This window comes from Pezoporus flaviventris, unplaced genomic scaffold, assembly GCF_033815535.1.
Source record: "Pezoporus flaviventris isolate CSIRO_AGI_PZ_B2104156 unplaced genomic scaffold, CSIRO_AGI_Pfla_v1 ptg000021l, whole genome shotgun sequence".
Taxonomy (NCBI): Eukaryota; Metazoa; Chordata; class Aves; order Psittaciformes; family Psittacidae; genus Pezoporus; species Pezoporus flaviventris.
In genome coordinates, this window is record NW_026892569.1 from 7313309 (window position 1) to 7335533 (window position 22225).

Genomic DNA, 22225 nt, shown 5'->3' on the forward strand with positions numbered 1-22225 from the left:
ACCTGGGAAGTGCAAGGGCTCTCGAGCCACAAGCAGCACAGAAACAATGTGCTGCCCCCTAATTCCTCTTCTTCAGTTAATATTTGAGCTGTAGTTGTTGCACTGGTGCTTTTTGTAGATTGCACCAATTATGTCCATGTTCTCGTGGGCTTCTGAAGAGCTTTGTTCATGCCATCTGGATCTGGTCACACAGGCCACTTGTGCTGTGTTGTGTGCTTGTTCAGAACTTGAGAACGTTATTCAGGAAAGAAAAAGTGGATACAAATCTCCCTATGTCAGTGAGTTTGGTTTTTATCTTTAGGTTGTAAATGCCTTCTGCCAGCAACAGGATGCTGAGATGAAGGGGAAAGTTTTGACTCGATTACAGAACATCACAGAGCTGCAGAATGTGCTCGGGAAATGCTTGGCAGGTGAGTAGGAAACCTTTGTATATTCTGGTCCTGCACATGCTGATCAGGCACGGGGTTCAGCAGACGAGCACACTGGTCAGTTCTACTGACTAGCAGTGCTTTACTCATGGCCAGTCACTTTGACACTGTTTCTGCCTATTCCCCTCTTCCCCATCCCACTTCACTGCACATTCCTGCATTAATTTGCATAGTTCTACCCTTCCCTCTCCATCAGAATATCCCATATCATTAAGTTCCTCTGTTTCCTCCCATTTTATCACCTGGACTTTGTAGTCCAGGTGTCCAACTAAAGCCATGCCTGGAGTTGCTTAATGGCCCATCAATTACAAACAAATGGAGACTTTTGGTCGTTGGCATTGTCTCCATTATCCCTTGTCTACCAGGTTTGTGTCTTTTTGTTTGTGGCTTCCCCCATTACTGTTATCACCTTTGACATGGGAAAGTTCTTTGATTAGATAAATGTAATGATGAATACACTGTCATCTTCCACATACCCTTACACAAGCTAAACATTAAGAGCTGTGTTTGTAAACCAGCAGACCAACTTTATCTGAAATAAAGTGCAGTCACAACACCCTTCTGCAGCTCAGAGAGCACTGCAAGGCCAGCACAGGAAGGGCTCAGATGTGCTTAGAACAGCCCTTCAGGCTTCACTAACATGGACAGATGTCCTTCAGCATCTGAGCACTTGTTTTTCTCCCTTACTGGAGGAATACGAAGTGCTTTAATTCCAGTGCAGTTTTGAGCTAAATGCACCTAAACATAAAAGCAGATGGACTTTCACCACAATGGTTGAACATACAGGCAAATTCTAGAGGAAGTACTATATTTTGTCATTCAGGAGCTTAACTAATCCAATTTCTACATTTTGGCTCTTTCAGCAACCCCTGGATATGTCCCACCACCAGCTACTTTTGATTCTGAAGCCCTCGAGGCTGTATCATCCACTAACGCTGTTGGTCCAGTAAGAAAAAAGACTGGTAAAGGAAATTTAAAAGTGTTTGTTTACTTTTTGCTGGGTTAGTTTTTTGCTGTTTTAACAAATTGACTGCTTAACCAGTGATCAGGCTTCCTTGAGTAAGTGCAAGGCAAGTGTCAGGTGTGTTTGTGCCTAGGAACAGAAGAAAGATGTGGACGGAAGAGCAGGACTAGTGCTGAGCCATTAGGACACCTCAAGCTATTGGCTTGACATCCCTACAAGTCCCTTCTGCAGCTGTGTCTTACTTTCTTTATCCAGATTTTATTCCTTTCTCAATAACATGTCTGAGGAAGAAACATTAAATTTGGGTTCAGATGTTTTTTTAAGGTGATGTCCCACTCATTTTTTCAGTCACTTCATAATGTTTAAACCACAGTCAGAACAGGTAGATTTGCTTTAATTTCTTACTGTGATTTTTATAAAAGAGAAGCTGATTGTGTGAGAGCCCCAAATGCGTTTGACTCTTTTTTGGACTGTAATCCTGGCTATGGATGACACATAACCTGTGCATGAGCCATGCTTTCTTAGAGCTGATTAAAATACACCTGGTGCTGTTTCCCTGGCTGCAGGTGCTGTCTGGTGTTGAGCACAGTGTAGCCTTTGTTTCTGAAGTTGCTTTTCTCTTTAAGGAAAGAAAAAACAGACTGATGGCAGCAAAACCAGCTCTGCAGATCGTTCTCAAGGAGATGACAGTTCTGAGGGAAACCAGCCTGACATTGAGCTCTCTGAGCTGGAGAAGGTATATGTATACCCCTGGGAACTTGCAGGAAAGGCAGACCAGGGAAGATGATGTACAAGTATAAGCAAGAGCTCTGAGGGAGAGGTTGTTAATTTCAGAAGTTAATCTCAGTTTAAGGGGTTCAGTTCTGCTTCCTGACACCTGCCCCTTGTGGTGCTTATGGGTGCTTAAGGTGCAAGTCCAGAATGGGTTTCACAACGGCCACAGATTCACAGCAAGGAGATGGCAAAGGTTATTCCAGTTTCCTAAGTATTTTCCCTAGGAAATTTTTAGTGACTTGTACAGTTCAAAATGAAAATGCTTCTGATTCTAGTGCTTGTCTCTCTACTGGCTGTTGTGAATTCTTCTTAGTCTTTTCTTTAGCCTGCTACAAAATGTTTAATTACGTGTGAAAGAAATAACTTTATTGGAGCTAGAAAGTCTTATAGTCTTGCAGGTTGCAATCTGAGTTTCTCCATTTACTTTTCAGATTGCAACTGAGAGAGAGACAGAAAATCCTCTGGCAAAGCTGCAGAACTATCGCCTGTACTTCCGAGAGTTAGACCTTGAGGTGTTCACCGTGCTCCACTGCGGGCTGCTGACAAAGTCTGTCTTGGACACAGAGATGCATACAGAGGTAAATGGAACAGAGTAAAACTGTACTGCTAAGGCTTTATGTAACTGCCTCTCTCAGAGGTCCTGCCCTTTCTGTTCCATTAACATATGTAGACCTAATGTAAAGAAAGGGGCCTTAATATTGAACACTGCTAAGAGGCAGCTTGCCTATTAAAAAGAACCTATTGTATTTAAGTAAAGCCTGTGTTGCAAAACGCCAAGTGTCTCAAGGCGCAAACAGAGCAGAAATGTAGCACGAATTTGGGACCGGTGTCCTGGATGTTCCCTCAGTGAGCAGGGTCCTGTTTATCATCTTATATAAAACTGCATTGCTGTGGAAAGCAGAAGTGCTTATTTTTATTACTCTCTTTGTAGGCAGGCTGAGTCCATCTGGAGTCTAATGGTGTTAGGCTACAGTGAGATTTGTAAGATGTGAAAAGCCTGTGGCAGGCTGGAGTACAGCCTGGCCTGTTCCAAGGACAACTGTGTCTGTGCATAGAATCATAGAATAGTTAGGGCTGGAAAGGACCTTAAGATCATCAAGTTCCAACCCCCCTGCCATGGGCAGGGACACCTCACACTAAACCATGCCACCCAAGGCTTCATCCAACCTGGCCTTGAATGCTGCCAGGGATGGAGCACTCGCAACCTCCCTGGGCAGCCCATTCCAGTGCCTCACCACCCTAACAGTAAAGAATTTCCTCCTTATATCCCATCTAAACTTCCCCTGTTTAAGTTTTAACCCATTACCCCTTATCCTATCACTCCAGTCCATAATGAAGAGTTCCTCCCCAGCATCCCTATAGGCCTCCTTCAGATACTGGAAGGCTGCTATGAGGTCTTCACGCAGCCTTCTCTTCTCCAGGCTGAACAGCCCCAACTTTCTCAGCCTATCTTCATACGGGAGGTGCTCGAGTCCCCTGATCATCCTCGTGGCCCTTCTCTGGACTTGTTCCAACAGTTTTGTGTTGAGGACACCAGAACTGCACACAATACTCCAAGTGAGGTCTCACAAGAGCAGAGTAGAGGGGCAGGATCACCTCCTTTGACCTACTGGTTGTGCTCCCTTTGATGCAGCCCAGGATATGGTTGGCTTTCTGGACTGCAAGCGCACACTGAAGCTGGCTCATGTTCATTTTCTCATCGACCAACACCCCCATGCAGGTCACAGGCCAGTCGGAAGACTGTTTGACAAGTCTCTGTGTCATTATTTCAAATTACTTCTTGACTATTACTCAACTGCTGAATTTGGTGATTCTTTGGACTTAAACCTCTTTTTATCTTTAGGAGCTAATTTTCAGTGTCAATATATGTATATCAGTTCTCTTACTGATGTTGCCTCAGCTGTGTTCGGAGCACCAGGCATGCTTCACTCTTCAAGTAACCAGAACTGATGCCCCATACCTACAATGGGGATATATAAAACCATCAAATAGGTCCCTGGCAGAGGTTAAGTAATTCAGAAGTCATAACTGGAGATGAAGGGGGTGAACTTGAGTTTTAAGGCACTATAATTACATCTGGGTCCTGGGATTGACTGTTCTTGTAATTGCAGTTTTGTGAAGTTGTGCAGCTGGGGCCTGCTGAACTTAGCTTCCTTCTGGATGACCTGTGCTGGAAGCTGGAGCATGTGCTGACCCCAGGCTCCACAAGGAGAGTACCTTTTCTGAAGGCAAGTACTGCAGCAGCCAATGGATGTAGGGCAGAGGCAGGGCCACATCAGTCGCCTCCTGCAGGTCTTTCCCAAGAGAAAAGGTTTTCAGAATAATTTTCAGTTAACTGGCAGTCTGAGCCCAGCTGTGTGTCAGAGCAGCACTTGCTCTTTCAAAAGAGACTTCTGTACCACTTCCCTTGCTGAAATGTTTGTAGCATCTGGTTCTCTGCATGTCTGAGGGAAGGGTACATAACAGATGGAAAGCCTTTCAGCCTCAAAACTCGAGCAGCCCTCTTCCTACTCCTCCCCGGGGACCCTGTCTCTCCTGTTCAAGGGGTAGCTCAGCTTAGGCAGGCCAGATAGCTGCTCTATCCAACAGAAGCTACTGCATCCATGCTTCTGCTTTTTCTGCAGTCTTTAGAAGAACACCTGAGTGCAGTGACTCCTTGCATTCCTTGCTGATGCCTTCAGGAGTAAAGTAAATGTGTGGCCCACTGCATTAAACTATGAGAAATTCACTGCAACCTGATGGACTCTATCAGATTCAGTGTTCTTTCTCTTTCTACCAACTTTCTTACTCTGTGCTGGTTCCTCATAGAGGGTATCGACATCAGGGATTGCACTGCTCAGAAGCAGTCTTAGAGGTAGAGCTTGATGTGAAGTTATTCTCAAGTAAGGCTGATGAAATGACTTTAATTTTTTTTATTTGCTGCAGGAAAGAAGCTACAAGGATATTGGCTTTTCCCACCTGTGTCAGAGATCCCCCAAGGAAGTTGCTATGTGTGTAGTCAAGCTACTAAAGCCACTGTGCAATCACATGGAGAACATGCACAACTACTTCCAGGTGAATGGGCAGCAATTTTGACTCAAAAAACTATCAAGTGTTGTCACCTCTAAAGGTATTTTTAGTTTTGTTTGTGGGGAAAAAAGAGCTGCTTAATTTTCCTCAATTTTTTTTAAACATGGAATTATGGAAATGGATTCTTGTGCCATTATCTTTCCTTGGATTAGTGTTTAATGAATTATTTGTTCTGTATTAAAGGCAGTTATACAAAATCAGGGTGCGGAAGATGAACCAGGAGAGAACATCCAGGAGCACATGCTGATGTCCTCTTGTTACCAACAGCTGTTACTAACTTTTCGCTCCCTATTTGCTTGGTAAGTTTAAACAAAAAAGTGTATAGTCACCTAAGTGAGCAAAGTCTTTTTATTGCTTCCTCCTCCTATTCATCATCTTTAAAGTGTTTGTACCCAGCAAATGGCCTGTAAGCCACACAGAACAACACACTGCGATGGCTGGAGACTTTTAAGCACTTTATGGTTATGTCAAGCTTCATTGCCTGATCCTGAGCTGAACTAAAACTGTAGGTGATGAAGCACTGAACTGGATAGAATTCAGTGTGCTTTTGGATCAAGACCAGTGTGAGTGGCATACTGGCACACCTAGCTGTGCAACTCCTGTTCTTCCTAGGGGTCTTGGAATTTCTTACCGGGTCCCCTCATCCTTTGCTGAACTGTCACTGCGTGAATCCTGAGCAATGAAAGAATTTCTTTTGTCAATGGGGAAGGATGAATCTGTACTTCATTGACTAAAAGCCATGTGCATTTAGTCAAATGCATTTGAACTGCATTTGTGTAAAACTCAGTAGTGCTGGTGCACCTGGGTTTGACCTCTGCATCTGCTAATATAATCCAGGATAACATCATAGAAGCTTTTTGTGAACTGAAAAGTTTCTGTTGTGTGTGCACAAGGTTTTCCATTCCCATTCAGTTTCCAATCTTTTGTGTCACCTTATAACTTTCATATTTCGGAGCTCTTCTTGCATATCCAGCTTCTTTGTTTTTAGTGTTGCAAAAATACGCCCAGAGATGCTTTTGCATCTGATATCTCTCTTTCTTCTAGTCTGATGATGAACTGGGTAGAGATGCTTTTGCATCTGGTGTCTCTCTTTCTTCTAGTCTAATGATGAACTGGATCTTTTTTTTCCCCCCTCAGGAATGGTTTTTCTCAGTCTGAAAATGCTGACTTGCTAAGGTCAGCTCTCCAGGTGCTTGCAGGCAGACTAAAACCAGGAGAGACAGAATTTCTTCTTCTTGAGGATCTGATAAGGTAGAGTCAGTATTTCCCAAGCTCTGAAAGGGATGAATTTCAAGCAGTTTCCCGTTTTGTGTGAGCATTATGGGTAAATATATGTTTGGGGCCTCTCGTAGAGCTAGCATTGAGCTAGCTATCTTCAAACAGAGGTTTGTATTTAACTGAATGCAGTGCAGTCAAACCTAATGAAAAGAAGCTACTGGATTATAAAATATGTATTAATTATTAATTATTCAATGTTTGAATGCTATTTGAGATGAAGTGATTAGTGGGATTCACAGAAGGAATAAGTATATTCCGGATAGTTAAAATGCCTACCGGAACACTAAGCAAAAGCAGTATATAAAGATGTTGCTGGACTTAACGTGACTGGGGCTTGAGAGAAATTTCTCAGTGGCTGAATTTTTATTTACTAGTGGTTGACCAGCACTTCTTCAGGAGAACACTGCCAGAGATAAAATAGTGGGCTAGGGAGACCTCATATCTGAGGTGGTCTAATACTTCCTTTTTATGTATGTTTCTGGGAGATTGTCTACATTAGTTTTACCTTTTCCCTTTTCTGTCATCTCCAGTGAGAGTTTCCACTACCTGCTGAATTTCCAGCAGAGTGTTCCCAACTTCCACTGTGCATTCATCCTCACTCGGCTCCTGATCACCATCACTGAGAAACCAGTGGCTGGCTGGAAGAAAGAGAAAATTGGTAATGTGTGAAGCACCTCTAATCTGACATCTGTTTTCGTGATGGTTTTGCCTGTAAATCTTGGGTTCTCTCTCTGGACGGCATCTTTTGAGGGAGAGATTTCCCATGATGTCCTAGTGATCATGCTGGGTGAACAGTCCTAGCTCTTAGAAAAGGAAATACAGCAGTAAATACATTGAATCTTCTTGGGTATTTGTTTTGCTTTGCCTCAGTCTCTTAGCTGGTGTTTTCGAAAATCAAAACTTCACAGCTTTTTAGAGTTCTAAGAGCAAGCCTGCTGTTCAATTTTGGTACCAGTTTAATCACTGATTAATTAGATGTAGCTTCCTAGTGTAAGTACAGATGTCTATGGCAGCTCGTTTCTAAAAATTATGGAAATGAATTCAAATACAGCTGTTACTTCAGAGCAGAGAGAGGAAAACCTACATGCTCTTAACTCCATGCAACAAACGTTTCCAGTTGAGAGCTCTTCTCATGGGTTAGGACCCGTTCTGTAAGAGGAGCAGCATTCAAGCAGGTAAAACATGCTTGCGACAAATGTACAAGAAAAATATTGGGTCTCCACTTTGTCACACACTGAAATAAAGACTCTGGACCGTCACCTCTCTCAGCCATACCTTGTCATACTGAGACATCTCTAGAATTTGTCCTCAGAACTCCATAGTCACTCAGAATTGTGACTTCCCTACTTTGAGATTATTTGACCGTTTTTAAAAGTCCCACATTAGGAAAACTGCCCACTGCTTATGGCAGGGAATAGCCAATTTCAACTAATAATTTCCTGGTTTGAAACATTTCTGCAAGAGAGAAACGGGTTTCTTAGCAGTTTTGAATTAAGGAATCTGTAAACTCTAAACTTGCCTGTTTGCATTTATTATTATAGCACTGTGGCCAAAAAGTCAAGTCACTTCTAGAAATTCCATTTCTAGAAACTGATGCCCTAAGAATTGCATATTGCCTAATTAAAATGAAAGGGTTGGAATACTGTAGGAGCTACCAAACAAATAAGGTTTAATATAAGCTTGTCAGGGAGAAATGTCCAGAGATGGCTCATGGATCTGACGTGAACAGCTATTCCAGACCAGAACACACTGGGTGTGTATATATTTTGTTATGATACATGTCCCTGTGGCCTTACTGCTTTTTAGGGGAAATGCATTCTGACTTGTCAAAGTTCAGGCATATTGAGGAGTAGCGATACTGCGACCTTTCAAAAAGCCATTTGGACACACTGCCTTTATAGGGAAGAAAGAAATGGTCTTGGATTCTTTCTTCAGTAAGTTATCCCTTATCTTTTACAGCTTCACTAGCAAAGCAGTTCCTTTGCCAGTCATGGGTGAAACCTAGTGGAGATCGGGAGAAGGGCAGCCAGTTCAACAGTGCACTGCATACTCTGCTCTGGTAAGGCTCAAGCCATTGCCTCAGTGCTGAGACACTCATTTTCTAATAATTCCTGTTGCTACAGAGGAATGACCCCTCTCAGTCATAACCCTCACACTTGCACAGTTTGGCCTACATTGCATTGACAGACAGTGAGTGATAGGAAGAATTCTGTTAGCCATTGGCGGTCGAAACATGTTTGGTAGCTTTCGGTGACATTACTTGTGACAGTTCTAAGTATTGCTTTGGATTTCCTATGTATGATTGCCTTTGGCATAAGAATGAGCTTGACAGTTTTAGGCCGTATTGCAGATAGGGCAGTGTTTAAGAACTTACTGTGTTATTCTGTGTAATATTTACTGATTAACTAAGCTGGGTTTGGATTTAGTGTCTACCTGGAGCACACAGATAACATCCTGAAAGCTATAGAAGAAATCTCCAGTGTTGGTGTCCCTGAACTGATCAACTCTGCCAAAGATGGATGTTCTTCTACTTACCCTACTCTAACCAGGTAACTATATTAGTAGAAACTTTGAATTTCTTGAGATGCATAATGAAAATTTCTGCTTTTTAATATTTAATTTTCTTATTTTTGGGTCTGTTAATATGTTAATACTGGTGTGGGCTACTATAGGCATTTATAAACATTTTTTGGCAGCATGCAACAAGTTAGTACATGGTTAACTTTATGTTAAGGGGAATGTCCTTGTACATTAACACAGTGCTGAATTTATTATTTGTGAGCCATTTTAATTGGAGAATGGGCTTCTATTTGTTGTCAGGTATGCTGCCTCTTTCTGTGCTACTGTGGTGGTATAAAGCGCTCCAAAAGTCAGCCTTAGAGGCCTGGGGTGCCTCTAGATAATCCTGGACTGATATGCAGTGTGCAAAAGCACTCTCAGGGTGTTTCTGCTCCTGGTATAAGAACTTGGAAACCCAGTTTATCCAGGGATGGCCAAAATTCCTGCACTTTGGAACTGTTAAAATCATCTTATGTGAAGAGCTGCAAACCTTTCACTGTGCACCTCTAGAGCTACAAAAGAGTGAGGGGTGTCTGTAGTTCATACTGGAGAAGTGATAGTGACTTCCCAGGATTCTCCATCTGTCTGAGCAATGGGGTTGGGCTGGACGTGCTTATGAGTCCTAGGGTCAATCTCCTGCAATTTCCTATTGAAAAGAATGCGCAGCTGAGTAACCTTCAAATTTTTCACATTGTTCTGGGGACAAGAAGTTTATCTTGGTGCTCAGAGCTGGCTTTTAGTTTTGCTCTCGCTTTCTCCACAGGCAGACATTCCTGATTTTCTTCAGAGTAATGATGGCTCAGCTAGAGAGTTCAGTGAAAAGCATCCCAGCTGGGAAACCATCAGACTCGAGTGAGGTACGAAAATAAATGCACTGGACTCTTTGAGGGGAAAATGACCTAAGTTAAACAGTACTGTACAATAAAGGTATATAAACTGGAAAGGATCTTCTGAACTTTGCCTAGGAAATGCAGTCAGACAGCTTTATTCATCAGCCAAAACTGATATACAGAGTGACATATAAGTAGCATCCTTTTTCACTGGTTTGTACCATGTCAAAAATCTAGTATATCCAGTAGAAGCTATAACCAGAAAGCAGGTAGTGCTCTGCAAAACACTGAGCTGTGCAGTTGGTCTGCACACCCATGTGGGAGCACAAAGTTATTTTGCAACCAGGAGCTGTTCTGAGAGCAAGGAAGTGTGTTAACTCTCAGCATTTTAAGCCATGTGGGCACTGATCAGGCTGGAATTGCCATTAAGTGGTTTTGCTGTGATAAATCTCCTGTGTTGAAGCTTAGTTCCTCTGTCTTCAACAACAACAGCAGCAAAGTGCCGAGAGAGCATCCAGGAAGGTAAGAGGAAATACACCACCTTGGGTTCTTGTCTCCTTGCATCCCATTAGGTGCAACTGGAGAAGCTGCTGCAGTGGAACATCGCTGTGCGGAATTTCCATATCCTCATTAACTTGGTCAAGGTGAGATTGTTGTTTTCCTGGTTTTACCTTCATGTTCCTCACAAAGCCCAATGTACCCTGGTTCATGAGCACAAAGATCACCAAACGGCCATCCTATCAAGTACTTCCACCTGACAGGCACTGCATTTCATATGCTTATGTGGTCCCTGTTGAAATTTGAGGACTGATGTTGCCTTAGAACAAATTTCTCACTGTAGTGAGAGTATGTAACGAATTGGCTGATGTGCTTACATTGTTCCCTTTAGACTTGTGGACTGATCTGGCTCTTTTTTCCTCTTGACCAAGCAGGTATTTGACAGCAGGCCTGTACTTGGCACCTGCCTGAAGGTAAGCAAGAATTCAAAATAACTGAAGAGAGCAGTTTAAGAACCAGCTTTCTTGAATCCTTGCCTTCAGGGGAGTGGAGGTGGTTACTGAATTGTCTGAAAGCAGCAGAGACTGTTTCTTATACCTCTGTCTTCCACTAATCCTCACCATGTGGCTCAACCAGAGTGAACTTACTGCGACCGGCATTTCTGACTTCAGACCCTTTCTCTCTTCTCCTTTCCCCCTGGCAGTCCAAATGAGAGGAGACATCACAGCAGACAGGTCTCCCTCCGAGCCCAGAGAGATCCTGTCCCCCTCTGCAGCTCTCCCTTTTCTGACTCATGCATATGTATAGGGATTTTAACATTTTGTAGGTAGTTCAGTTTTATTCCCACTTTGTGGTGAATACAGCCAGGGATGCGTACAACAATGAGATCTTGTCCTTCTTACCTCTTTTTGCAGTGATTGAAGTGGGACACTTTACTGATCCTATATATTCCAGTACAGTCTTCACGAGTATAGTCTTTTACTAAGCAAGAATAGTCTCTGGGGTAGTTTGAAAGAATGTGTCATCTTATTTGACTTTATGATGGTTCTTTGAACAGGAATTTGAACTACCCTTCTGATATATTTATCCTTCTTTTCTAGTACGGCCGTCTCTTTGTAGAAGCATTTTTGAAGCTTGCCATGCCTCTCCTGGACTACAGCTTTAAAAAGCACAGGGTAAGCCTTTTGGAGACAGCTGTCTTGGAGCCAGCTGGGAAGCAGGACTGATTCTTGCTAGATGAAGAGTTCTGTCTTGTCATGCCAACATATCAACATGTGACACTTGTGACAGACACCTCATGACAAACACATCAGATGTCTCCCAGCTGTGCTGTGCCCTGTTTACTTGCACAGTCAATGCTCTCTCAGCAAACAGATCACTGTTTCCCAACTTGCCAGCCTTCTTCTCATTGGATGGCTTCTCTGTTGGCAAAAGAAGGCCTTTCAATCTCTATCTCCTTCAGAATCGGTTACCACAAAGGTGTCAATCACAGAGTAGGAAGCTCATTTGAGTGGTCAGGTTGGTGAGGGCTTGTGGTGCAGATGGACAGTGACATTGGTGTGCTTGCAGTAATTCCTGGAGCTTTGAGCAGGACAGTATGCATGGGTGCAGATGGAGAGGCCAGCCTTGCTGTACTACATGGCAAGAACAGTTCACTTTACTCCCCCTGCTTTGTTGCAAGGCAGTCCGGCTTTGCCAGTGAGACTCAGTCTTTGGCTTAGCCTTCACAACTTAAGGCTAAGTTGGTAACTTAGTCTCTAAGAGGTAACTCCTTTCTATTACAAATGTAAGATGAGTTCTCATGGATGTTTGAGGGAACGAGGTTATCAAATGAATATCTAGTCATTGCCACTGGACAGCAGAAAGTGTCATGTCATGTGCTCAGTAGAGAGCACTGATACTCAGAGTTAGTGTTGGATGCATTTCAAATACCATGGTGTAGCAGTACGTTCTGTACTTCTCCTCTGGTTCCCCTATTCGCAGGGTTTTGCTCATGGCAAGAGGTGACAAGGTTGTTTGTATTTTTATTGCCCTGTTTCCACTAATATGAATTCAATCCAAACTGATTCAAAAATCAGTTCAAAGTGCTTGACCTTATGACATGAGGTCATACTTTTATTACCAGCTACTTAGATGCACAGTGCAAGGCTCCTATGGCTTAATCCTGTTTGTCTGATGTTTCCTGAATATGTGCATCATCTCTATCCCATAACCCTTCAGAAGGATTGCTGGGACTGTGGGAACACTTGTCTCATTATTTTTTCCCTTATGGAAAAATACTTTGATAGAATGGTGTGCTGGTCTACTTATTTGTTGCAGGATGATGTGCAGAGTTTGCTGAAAACCTTGCAGCTGAGTACCAGACAACTTCATCACATGTGTGGCCATTCCAAGGTAAGATTGAATTCCAAGGTAAGTTTGAATTGCAGCACAAGCTCCTGTCCTAAGAATGATTTATTTCCCAGCTGGGGCATAGGTTGGCTCTACTTGCAAGCTTCCAGCAGTATTTGTACAAGCAAAAACTCTGAGAGGAGGAGCAATAGCCTTGGCTTAATGGCCCTAAGTTAAGTATTTGGTCTGGAAGTAGCTGACTTGGATGTCTGGTCAGGTTAGCATACTTCTTTAGGGCAGAGGCTCTTGACATCTTTGGTCGTTGGCCTCTGTAAGACAGTGTTTCTGAGGACACAAGCCAAGATATTAGAGACCTTGCATGAAGTCTAGATGCCAAATTGATAATATGGGAGAGAAGTTTTGGCAAAGATCAACAGCCTTGAGGGTCAGAAGAATTGGTAACAGGAGGTGAACAAGGGAAAACTTTACTCATAATCCTCTTGAGGTGCCTTTCTGGCCTTGTTACGTTGATACTAGGGAAGAGGACAAAGGGAGAGGAGGAACGTTGGAAAGTGCAGTCTGACAGCCTCTGTAGGAGGTTTGGGGCAGTAAGGAAGGAGAGGACTAGCACCCCGTTTACAGTGTGGAGAGCCAGTGCTTGTCATGAGAGAGAATCACATGGGAAAGGCGGTTAGCAGGAACTTCATCTGTGCTGCTTTGTTCCTGTTAGACTCCTAAGAGGTTGAAGAACACATGTCCAAGAAGGGGCTCTGCCAAATTTGTTGAAGGGAGAAAGCCATTAGCATGGTTCCCCAAGCTAGATCTGCTACCAATTTAGTCCAGAGCTGGCATCAGGAGCATAAAAGCCTAGCTGGGGATCAGAATATGCTATTGCAGCTATGAGTATAGGGGAGAATTGGAATCTGGCACAAACCCTGGAGATGGTAAAAAGCCCTTGTGTTTGCAGTGAAATCCTCATGCCTGCTTTAAAGTCACAGTTCACCTTGTAAACAGGATAATATCACTGCAGCTTGTGATGTCTTTTATGTTTGACCAGCATTTTCAAGTGCCATGGTCCCTGTTAGCATGTAACTGCAATTAGTGAACACCTGTGTTTTACCACTGCTCTTCTATCTGTTGCAATCTGATTGGGTCTCTGTGCCAAATCATTTTTGCAAGAATGAGAAGGCAGCAGCTGAATCTAGGCAAATAAATGTATGCAGTGAGTGCTCCAAACCTGTTTGAAGAGGAGTTGACACCAACATTTATTAAACCAGTCTTGATTTCACTTGCTCACTGATGTACCATTCAGTGTTACCTAGGGTTTGCTGCTGTTACCTAGGGTTTCCCTCAATAGGACTGCTCAGAGCATCACACACCAGAGAACAGGAATGGGCTTTGTTTATAATTTCCTAAGTATTTGTCATTTTTCCTCTCACATCGAGCCTCTGTTCTGTTTCTGTGTCTAATGCTGGGCATAAAGACAATTTCTGGAGACAGCTTTTTGCAAACGCCATGGTCTCCAAACTGCCTGCAGACAATTGGGCAGGTTCCAAGACCAAGGCACCGCTGTGACCGTTGATTGTGTCATTAGCGAGGTTTTCTGTGATTTGAAAAAAGGTTACAAAGTATGCTTATGAAAGAGGAAAATACTTACGCACACAATAATTGTTTATGGTTCTTGGCAGGTTTTCTGGTTAGCAATGACTATAGTGTACTGCAGATCCAAGCCTAGCAGAAGAGGTGCTCACAGAGAGCTACATCTCATACAATACCTGGCATAGCTGCCCTTCCTCAGCTGGGCTTTGCTTACAGCAACTCCATGTGTTCTCTCCTGTCCTAGTTCAACAAAAGCGAGTGCTTGTTTGGTCTGGACAAGCTGCCTTTGGATTTTATAGCGTACACACATTCCATGCAGCTAGTGTAAAGGAATTGCATCAGGCACTGAGCAATAAAAGATGATCATTGCAGTGGTTTATTCAACACCTTTCTCATTCTTTTTTCTCTGTGCTTGGGAATTAGGCAGTATCCTGACGTGAAATTCCCTGCAGCATTAACTTGCAGTTTGTGGCTATCCCCCTTCCTAGTGGGTGGTTTTGGAGTTTGGCCACTTGTAGCATTGCTTTTTGCTTTGGACTGGAATGGTGTGGTTGCCTATTGCTAAAAAAAATGCTTATCTGAGTTTTATTGATTACAAAAGCTATGCAAGAATTTGGCCAGGAAATGACATGATCTGGGTGAGCTTTGTGGGGATCACATCCCATCACTCTCACCTGTATAACAGTGGCTTTTTAAATAGCCAGAATACTTATGCAAGAATCAATCACAGCCATGTTTTACTGTTCATACTTAGATTCACCAAGACATCGGTCTGACCAACCACGTGCCTTTGTTGAAGAAGTCTCTGGAACAATTTGTGTACCGAGTGAAGGCAATGCTGGCCTTCAACCACTGCCAGGAGGCATTTTGGATGGGTGTCCTTAAAAATCGGGATCTTCAGGTGAGAATCACTGTCCTGCCTGGGGCAGTTAAAACCTGGGAGAGGACAGTGCTCATCTTGCCCATACGCCTCTGCCCTTGTGTGTGGGTAGGGCTAAACGGCCAAATTCAGTGTGACCGTGTTACAGTCTTGTCTAGTGCTGCAGGAGGAAGTGTTTTATTCCAGGATGGAGGATCTGTGCCTCTGGGGGCTTCCTTGCAGCCCGGCTCTTGCACTGAAGCAGTCAAGTTTTATTGTTTGTGGTGAAGGGGTGGGGGTACTTGGTGACAAGGACTGCATGCAAAGAAGGGAAAAGATACAGGTCACTTGAACACCTCTTCACACGCTCTGGTGTGTGGATTTAACAAGCCAGTTCTGGCTGGTTTATTCATCTTTCACTGTAGAAGCAGGACAGTCGAAACAAATCTGGGCCACGAAGATGCTCCAAGGGCTGGAGCAGCTGTGCTCTGGAGACAGGCTGAGAGAGCTGGGTTGATTCAGCCTGGAGAAAAGAAGGCTTTGGGGAAACGTTAGAACAGCTCCTAGTGCCTAAAAAGGGGCAACAAGAAATCTGGAGAGGGACTTTTTACAAGGGCTTGTAGGGACAGGATAAGGAGGAATGGCTTTAACCTGGTAGAGGGAGGACTGAGATTAGATATTAGGGAAAAATGTTCAATGAAGAGTTCTGTGAGGGTGGTGAGGTGCTGGCACAGGTTGCCCAGAGAAGCTGTGGTTGCTTCATCCCTGGCAGGGAAAGGCCAGACTGGATTAGGCTTTGAGCAACCTGGTCTGGTGGAAGGTGTCTCCTGGAACTAGATGATCTTTAAGATCCTTTTTAACCCAAACCATTCTATGATTTTAAAGCTTGCTTTTGACTCAAAGCTTTTATTAAGATGGTAACAAAATGCTGCTTTCTTCCACCCCGGCATGCGTTGTCTGCCTTGCATAAGCTCAGTACGGGTTTTCTGCATTCACCTTAGGGAGAAGAAATCCTGTCTCAAGCTTCTGGAGAGAGGGGCTCCGATGAGGAGGACTCTGCAGAAAGTCCTGCTGAGGTACCGCCGCTCGGGCGACTCGGTTGTAACTCGTTACACCGCAGAGGCGGCGGGCCGTGAGCGTGCGTCTGACGGCGGTGTTCCCTGCAGGAGCTGAGCGGGAGCAGCACGGATCCCAGCGACGACGGCGAGGCTAGGGCGAAGGGGCCGGGCTCTCCGCCAGCGCGCTGACGGCGCGGGCGGGGCCGGAGGCGTGCGGGGCGGGGGTTGCGGGGCGCAGGCGCGGCGGCTGTGGCGGCGGGGCGGCCATGTCGGTGCAGGAGGACCCGGTGCAGCGGGAGATCCACCAGGACTGGGCCAACCGCGAGTACATCGAGGTGATCACGAGCTCCATCAAGAAGATCGCGGACTTCCTCAACTCCTTCGGTGAGGGCGGGGGGCCGGCGGCGGGGTGCGGGTGTCTCCGGGCCGGGCTCCCGCTCGGGGTGTCTCACTGCCGCCTCCCCGCAGACATGTCGTGCCGGTCCCGGCTCGCCACGCTGAACGAGAAGCTGACGGCGCTGGAGCGCAGGATCGAGTACATCGAGGCCAGGGTATGCGGCGGGGTTGGGGGGGGGGGAGTCTGTTCGGGCTCTGGACCGGCCTTGGCTGAGTCGTTTTCTCTTCCCGCAGGTCACCAAGGGTGAGACGCTGACATAGGCCCGGGTGGCCCCGGTTCCTGCCCCACCGGAGCACCGCTGCCCTGCCCCGGGCCTGCCTCCGCCGCCACTGCCGCCTCTGCTTGTGTTGCCAATAAACCGCTGTGCTCCTGCCCTGCCTGCTCACTGCCTGCCTGCCTGGGGCTGGGCCAGGGATGCCTGGCTCACTGCCACCATCCTGGATGTCCAGAGTCAGGCCTTCCATCTACCTGACCTGTGGGGTTTGGGACCGTGTTCCTTGCCACAATGGGGGCTGTGATGGGAGGGAGTGTGCTGCAGGGGCTGCAGGCCTGGCATGCTGTCAGCTCCATGAAGTACCTGACCAGCCTTTGAGGTGCTCTGTGCTCCTGCTGCAGTCACAGCAGAAAACCTGGTGATCCTGATGGTTTGGAGGGTGTCTAAGCCTTCCTATGTTCATGCTGTTGGGGCTGTGTTGGGGACAGGCTCACCTACCCTGGAGTGCATCACATGCCATAGAGGAATGTCCTCTCTCCTGGGAGGCAGGTGGCAAGTAGAAGAAATCTCTTTTCCCTTCCCACCACTCCTCTGTGTGTTTCAGTTTTTCACTGAGCATCTAGAGCTGCAGACTTGCAGGTCATATTTAAGTTGTTGGGGAGTCCATGGAGTTGGTGTCAGTAAAGGCTTTACTTCCCAGCAGGCTTTACATGTTTTAGTATGTTCTCCAGTTGACGTCTTGTGGTTGCTCCTCAGCATAGGTCTTCTGAGTTCGCAGTTTGTTCTCTGTAGGATGCTCTGTGTTTTCCGTTGAGTAAGTGCTCCTCCAGCATTTCCCTCAGATCACATAGCCAGTTACACTTTACTGTCAAATTGGGCTGCACATCCAGGAGGCTTAGGTGCTTCTGGTGTGTAGTCCTACCAGAAATAAGTGCTTTGTAGCAACCCTACAGTACTTAGAGGAGTGGAGTGGAGCAGTCATGGATCATTGCCCTTTTGCTCGGGGGTGATACCAAATGATGAGACTGAGTGCTGTCATGCAGGATTGGCAGGTAGAGGGAAAGCACCTGTCTCTTTCCTCGGAGGCAGCTGCTCTCTGGCCCAGGTGCATCAATAGTATGCCTGTGGTCTGTGTACTATTCATTCTGGATGTGCTGGAGTGGAGCTGTGAGATCTCTGTCCTCTTGGAGAACTCTATACTTGTCTGTACAAGTCCCTGAGCAGATTGATCTCTGACTGAAGGTGTGTGTGTGTTTTAAGGAGATAGAGACTACCAGAGGTCCCAGACTAGATTATCCTAAAATTCTTAACCCAAAGACTGAATGGGAGACAGAGGGTACCACAGACATCCCTGGGATGGGGTCTGTACCAGGCTGACCACCCGAGATCTGTTTCTTGTTCCTGATCCCACCTAGTAGTATGGTTTGTGTCTCTGATCACTTGCTGGTTCTCTGACAGGCTGTTGTAAGGCTGTCACGCTGTTGCTCCTTTTTCTCTCTGACCCCAGTGTTTCTTGGAGGAATAGGTGTTGGCATACAGTTGATGTGTCCAAAGCAGTTTTGGTATAGGGCTCTGTCTTCCAGAGGGTACTGCTCCTCCCTGGACACATGCTGTCATAGAGCTGGAGCACTGGGATCAGCCTCTCTGGTTCATCTCCCAGGAGGGATGCTAGGCAGCTCACTGCAGTTCAGGGTCCTGCGCTTTTCCCTTTCAGAGAGTCTCAGTAGTTCCCTTGTGCTTTGCAAGACCAGGCTTCTGCTCTGGGTGCTGCTCACTCCAGCCCATCTCTGGGAGGAGGGGAAGCTTCCTGGTGCCTGGACTTACACTGCTACTTACAGTACCTGGTCTGGTGTGCAGCCTTGTTAGTAGGTGGAGCTTTGATCTCTTGGATTGTTTTAAAGACTGGGGAATCCTGTTTGCCTTTTTTTTTCTTCTTGTACTGTGTTTTTCAGAATATGATGTTGCAGGAACTCACATTAAACTTTTCTGGAATAGATTTGTGTATTCTGCATCAGGAGATTGATTTACTTGCTGTGTTAGTGGTGCTGTTCTCCTGCCATACGTTTAATGTAGCAGGAGCTGACAGAGTGCTTTCCTTTTGCTCTGGGAGAGCTGGGTGCTTGGACACCCTTGCTGCTATTGTTTGTAGCTGAGATATTTTCCCAGAGCTTGGGCTTGGGAACAAGCTGGTTTGAAACCTCTTAGGAAGGTGCCAGAATGGTGCAGTTTCATTAGAGCACGAGCTGCATCTGTAGTTTGAGAAAGGTTTGCACTCTCTAATGGTAGCAGTGTGCTTCTAGTGCTTGCTGCCTGCAGGACAGGCAGCCCAACCTCATGGATTGGTCAGAGGAATCCTGCAGTCCTCGTTTAAGTAACAGTTTGGGAATGAGTAGCAGTACTGAATTCTGATCTTGGACAGGAGCTGAGGTGATACGGTATTGGCTACGATACTATTTTTCTGATGTCAGCACAAGAGGGAGAAGCTTTGCTTACATCACAAAGGTTGTAATGTCCAATCAAAAGCACGTAGTTTTGGACCAGATCTCACAAATAATCCTAGTTTCTAGTAAATAACCTTTGGGCTCTGTGGGTACTGGTGCTGATAGAGCCTTGATATTTGGAAACATCTTAAAAACCAAATGTATCTTCATCCCTTCTGCATTGAGGTGATTGAACCTGATAATTCAGTGATCTGAGGTGATCTCAAGAGGGGAATGTGTTAGGACACAGCTGAGTTGTCAATGAGCTGGAAAACTCACAGGGGTATGAAAGGTTTCAGATTCACTGACATCTTTTCCAGTTTGCTAGACCAGGAGGAGGGAGGTGGGAGGGGACCCCAGGGAACTGGAGGAAGAGAAGAGACACTTGAGTGAGAGCAGGTTTTGTTGCAGGTTGCTCGTGGAAGGCTGGTGGAGGGGTGCATCAGGAGAGTGCCCTCAGACCCTACGCTGATGCGCTGTGCTTGCTGCAGGACTTGGGGGCTCAGCCAGGCAGCAGCTGGGAGCAGTTCATTGCTCCCCACTTCTCTAGCAATCAGCAAGCCTCTTCCTCAGATCCCTGGCACCCCAAGCCTTTTGGGAGCAGGGCGAATATTTTGTGTAGTAGCAATGGAATTGCACTGATGACATGATTATAGATATGATGAAACAGACATTATTCAAATTCACCACCAGGAATGTAATAAACTACAGTTTAAACTTACTAGAAACTGGCATGTTTCTGGTCAGGGTTTGGAAAATGTTCTCCCCTTGGTGTTACCTTTAGTATCTGCAAAGACCTTGGTGTGAGCTAAGGAAGTGCTTTTTCCCAGGCTCCAAAACTGCAGGCCATTTTTGTTGCAGAGTCTGGTCAGGGAAAGAAAGAGCTCATGGAAAGTGCCAGAGCCAGGTCTGCCTTCCTCCTGCTGAACCAGACTGGGTTTGCATTTCAGAGAAATGCTTCAAGTATAAGAGAAGCAGAAACTCCAACAGCATCTGCCTTAATCAGCTGGGGTTTCTGCTCTGGAGGGCTGAGCATCTGGAGAAGATGTGACATTCAGGGTGGCGCTGCCACCTTCCCCTCTCTGGCCTTTCAGACAGACTGCCATTTATCTTCTGGGTTTCTGCATAAAAAAAACTTAGTGCATTTCCACAAGAAATCTGAGCTGTGAAATGTCACTTTTGCTGTGGAGCTCAGTAGTCTGCAGGGCAGACTGTAGGCACAGGACAGCTGCTTAACAGCTCTGTAACTTAGCCAAATAATGAAAACCTGTGAGGCTCAAGAAAGTGCAGAGTAGTCTGCTGTTAGGAGCGTTAGCACTGGCAGTAAGGAGAAACAAACAGCAAGGTTTCTCTGGAGTCTGTCAGTAGGGTCTGCAGCATGCATAAATTTCATCTTGTGGATCTTCAGTCTCTATTGCCACTTTTCAGTAGTTATTAGACACCAGACATTTTAAATGTAAATAAGAAAATTTTACTGTAAGAGTATAGCTGTGGCACCACTTACAACACATCATATTAGAAAGCTTCTAACAAATTTAAAGAAAATGTGATTTTGACTAGAAGTAAAAGTTTAAGGAAACAATAAGAAACAGCCATAGAGGTGAGCACAGTGTTCTGCTTCGTTCTTGGTGTTCAGGAGAGATGCTAAAAGATTTGTATAGAATAAACTAATGCTTGTAGCTAAAAATTAAATAAGGCCTAGTTCTTACATTTAGCAGGCTCTAGCAAAAATGTGACTGTATTAGTTTGAAATATTAGGGTAATAAGTTATTATAGCAGGTAATTCCACAGAAGGGACAGAATGAGAAAAATCATCTCCAAAAGCAGTAAGGTACAACAGGATCCACTCTCCCATGCAATTCTGCAAAAACTTACATGGCTAAACCTCGGACTTCCTCTCAGCTGAGCCAAAGGCAAAACGGCTGCTCTCTTGTGATCTCCCCACATAAGAGGGTGTTACTCATTCAGTGAGAGTGTGGAGGGTTAGGAGAGTGCACTTATTACCTGTTGCTTTTCTGTTCTTGTTCTCAAAGGTGTTCAGAGTTCAACAACAGAAAGGTATCTCTTAACTAGCTGTAGCCTGCAAGATGCAGCTGGCAGGGAAGCATAATCCTCCCTCAGTTACTCTTACTTGTTGTCTCACAACAATTGTTTAAGCAGAATTTATTTAAAGGAAAAAAGAAAGTAGCAACTAAGTAAATGCACAGAAGGGACTAATTCAAGCAACCCTCTGGATAAAAGCAGGGTAGGGCACAATGTGTCAAGGGAGTGTTTTAATCTGTCAGAAATGTGATGATTAAACGAGCAATTACTGCTTTGAATACGTACCAGCACTGGGCCCCTCCTACACTCACATAGGCGTATTTCTACATTTCTTATGCAATCTGACTGGGTGACAGACCTGCACACACACTGTTCCTAATTACTGTCAAGCAGAGAGCTGCTTTTGTGTCTCTAAATCTCTCCTGGAAGTGATTTTTCCAGCATACATTCACCATTTCACCATTCACCTAACTCGGAAGACAGTTCCCAACAAAGGGCAAAATAAACACATGTAATGCATGATAAAGCAATCTAATTAATTAGATAATATTCTCCCAGCAAAAGCAGATGGGATGGTATTAGCTGCTTTGAGTGTTGAACATAAAGTAATTATGTCAGGGTAGGTGAGACAAGGCACTTGAATGGGCACTTAAGGAAAACCAGTGAAACTCCCTGCTTTAAAAAACCCCAAGCAATCAAAAAAAAAGTACCCAACTGTCAAAGGAGAAGTTCAATGCACACCTCCTACAGGAAGTACAAATTACTTTCTCTGGGTCCCAGTCTCTCCAGAAGCATTGGTACGTGGAGATCAGAGGGAGCGTGCACAACCTGCTCTTGCACACTG

General features: G+C 45.1%; 2 protein-coding genes and 1 long non-coding RNA gene across 3 annotated transcripts in view; 2 read left to right on the top strand and 1 right to left on the bottom strand.

Moving 5' to 3' along the window:
* FANCD2 (FA complementation group D2) overlaps positions 1–16444 on the top strand; it is a 39547-nt gene extending 23103 nt beyond the window's left edge. Inside the window, exons 25-43 of the mRNA XM_061455877.1 lie at positions 302–410; positions 1292–1390; positions 2019–2128; positions 2598–2744; positions 4278–4394; positions 5092–5220; positions 5419–5534; positions 6373–6486; positions 7044–7171; positions 8473–8572; positions 8940–9062; positions 9836–9929; positions 10475–10546; positions 10835–10873; positions 11501–11575; positions 12720–12794; positions 15085–15231; positions 16191–16265; positions 16356–16444. Coding sequence (XP_061311861.1) covers positions 302–410; positions 1292–1390; positions 2019–2128; positions 2598–2744; positions 4278–4394; positions 5092–5220; positions 5419–5534; positions 6373–6486; positions 7044–7171; positions 8473–8572; positions 8940–9062; positions 9836–9929; positions 10475–10546; positions 10835–10873; positions 11501–11575; positions 12720–12794; positions 15085–15231; positions 16191–16265; positions 16356–16436 — 1950 coding nt within the window. The 3' untranslated portion in view covers positions 16437–16444. The remainder of the gene's footprint in view (positions 1–301; positions 411–1291; positions 1391–2018; positions 2129–2597; positions 2745–4277; positions 4395–5091; positions 5221–5418; positions 5535–6372; positions 6487–7043; positions 7172–8472; positions 8573–8939; positions 9063–9835; positions 9930–10474; positions 10547–10834; positions 10874–11500; positions 11576–12719; positions 12795–15084; positions 15232–16190; positions 16266–16355) is intronic.
* Positions 1–22225, bottom strand: part of LOC133270559 (uncharacterized) — a 985299-nt gene that overhangs the window by 53517 nt on the left and 909557 nt on the right. The window lies entirely within an intron of this gene.
* On the top strand, positions 16496–17016 carry BRK1 (BRICK1 subunit of SCAR/WAVE actin nucleating complex). Its single transcript, XM_061455876.1, has 3 exons — positions 16496–16631; positions 16716–16798; positions 16878–17016. The coding sequence occupies exons 1-3, from the start codon at positions 16514–16516 to the stop codon at positions 16902–16904; spliced, it is 228 nt and encodes a 75-aa protein (XP_061311860.1). The 5' UTR covers positions 16496–16513; the 3' UTR covers positions 16905–17016.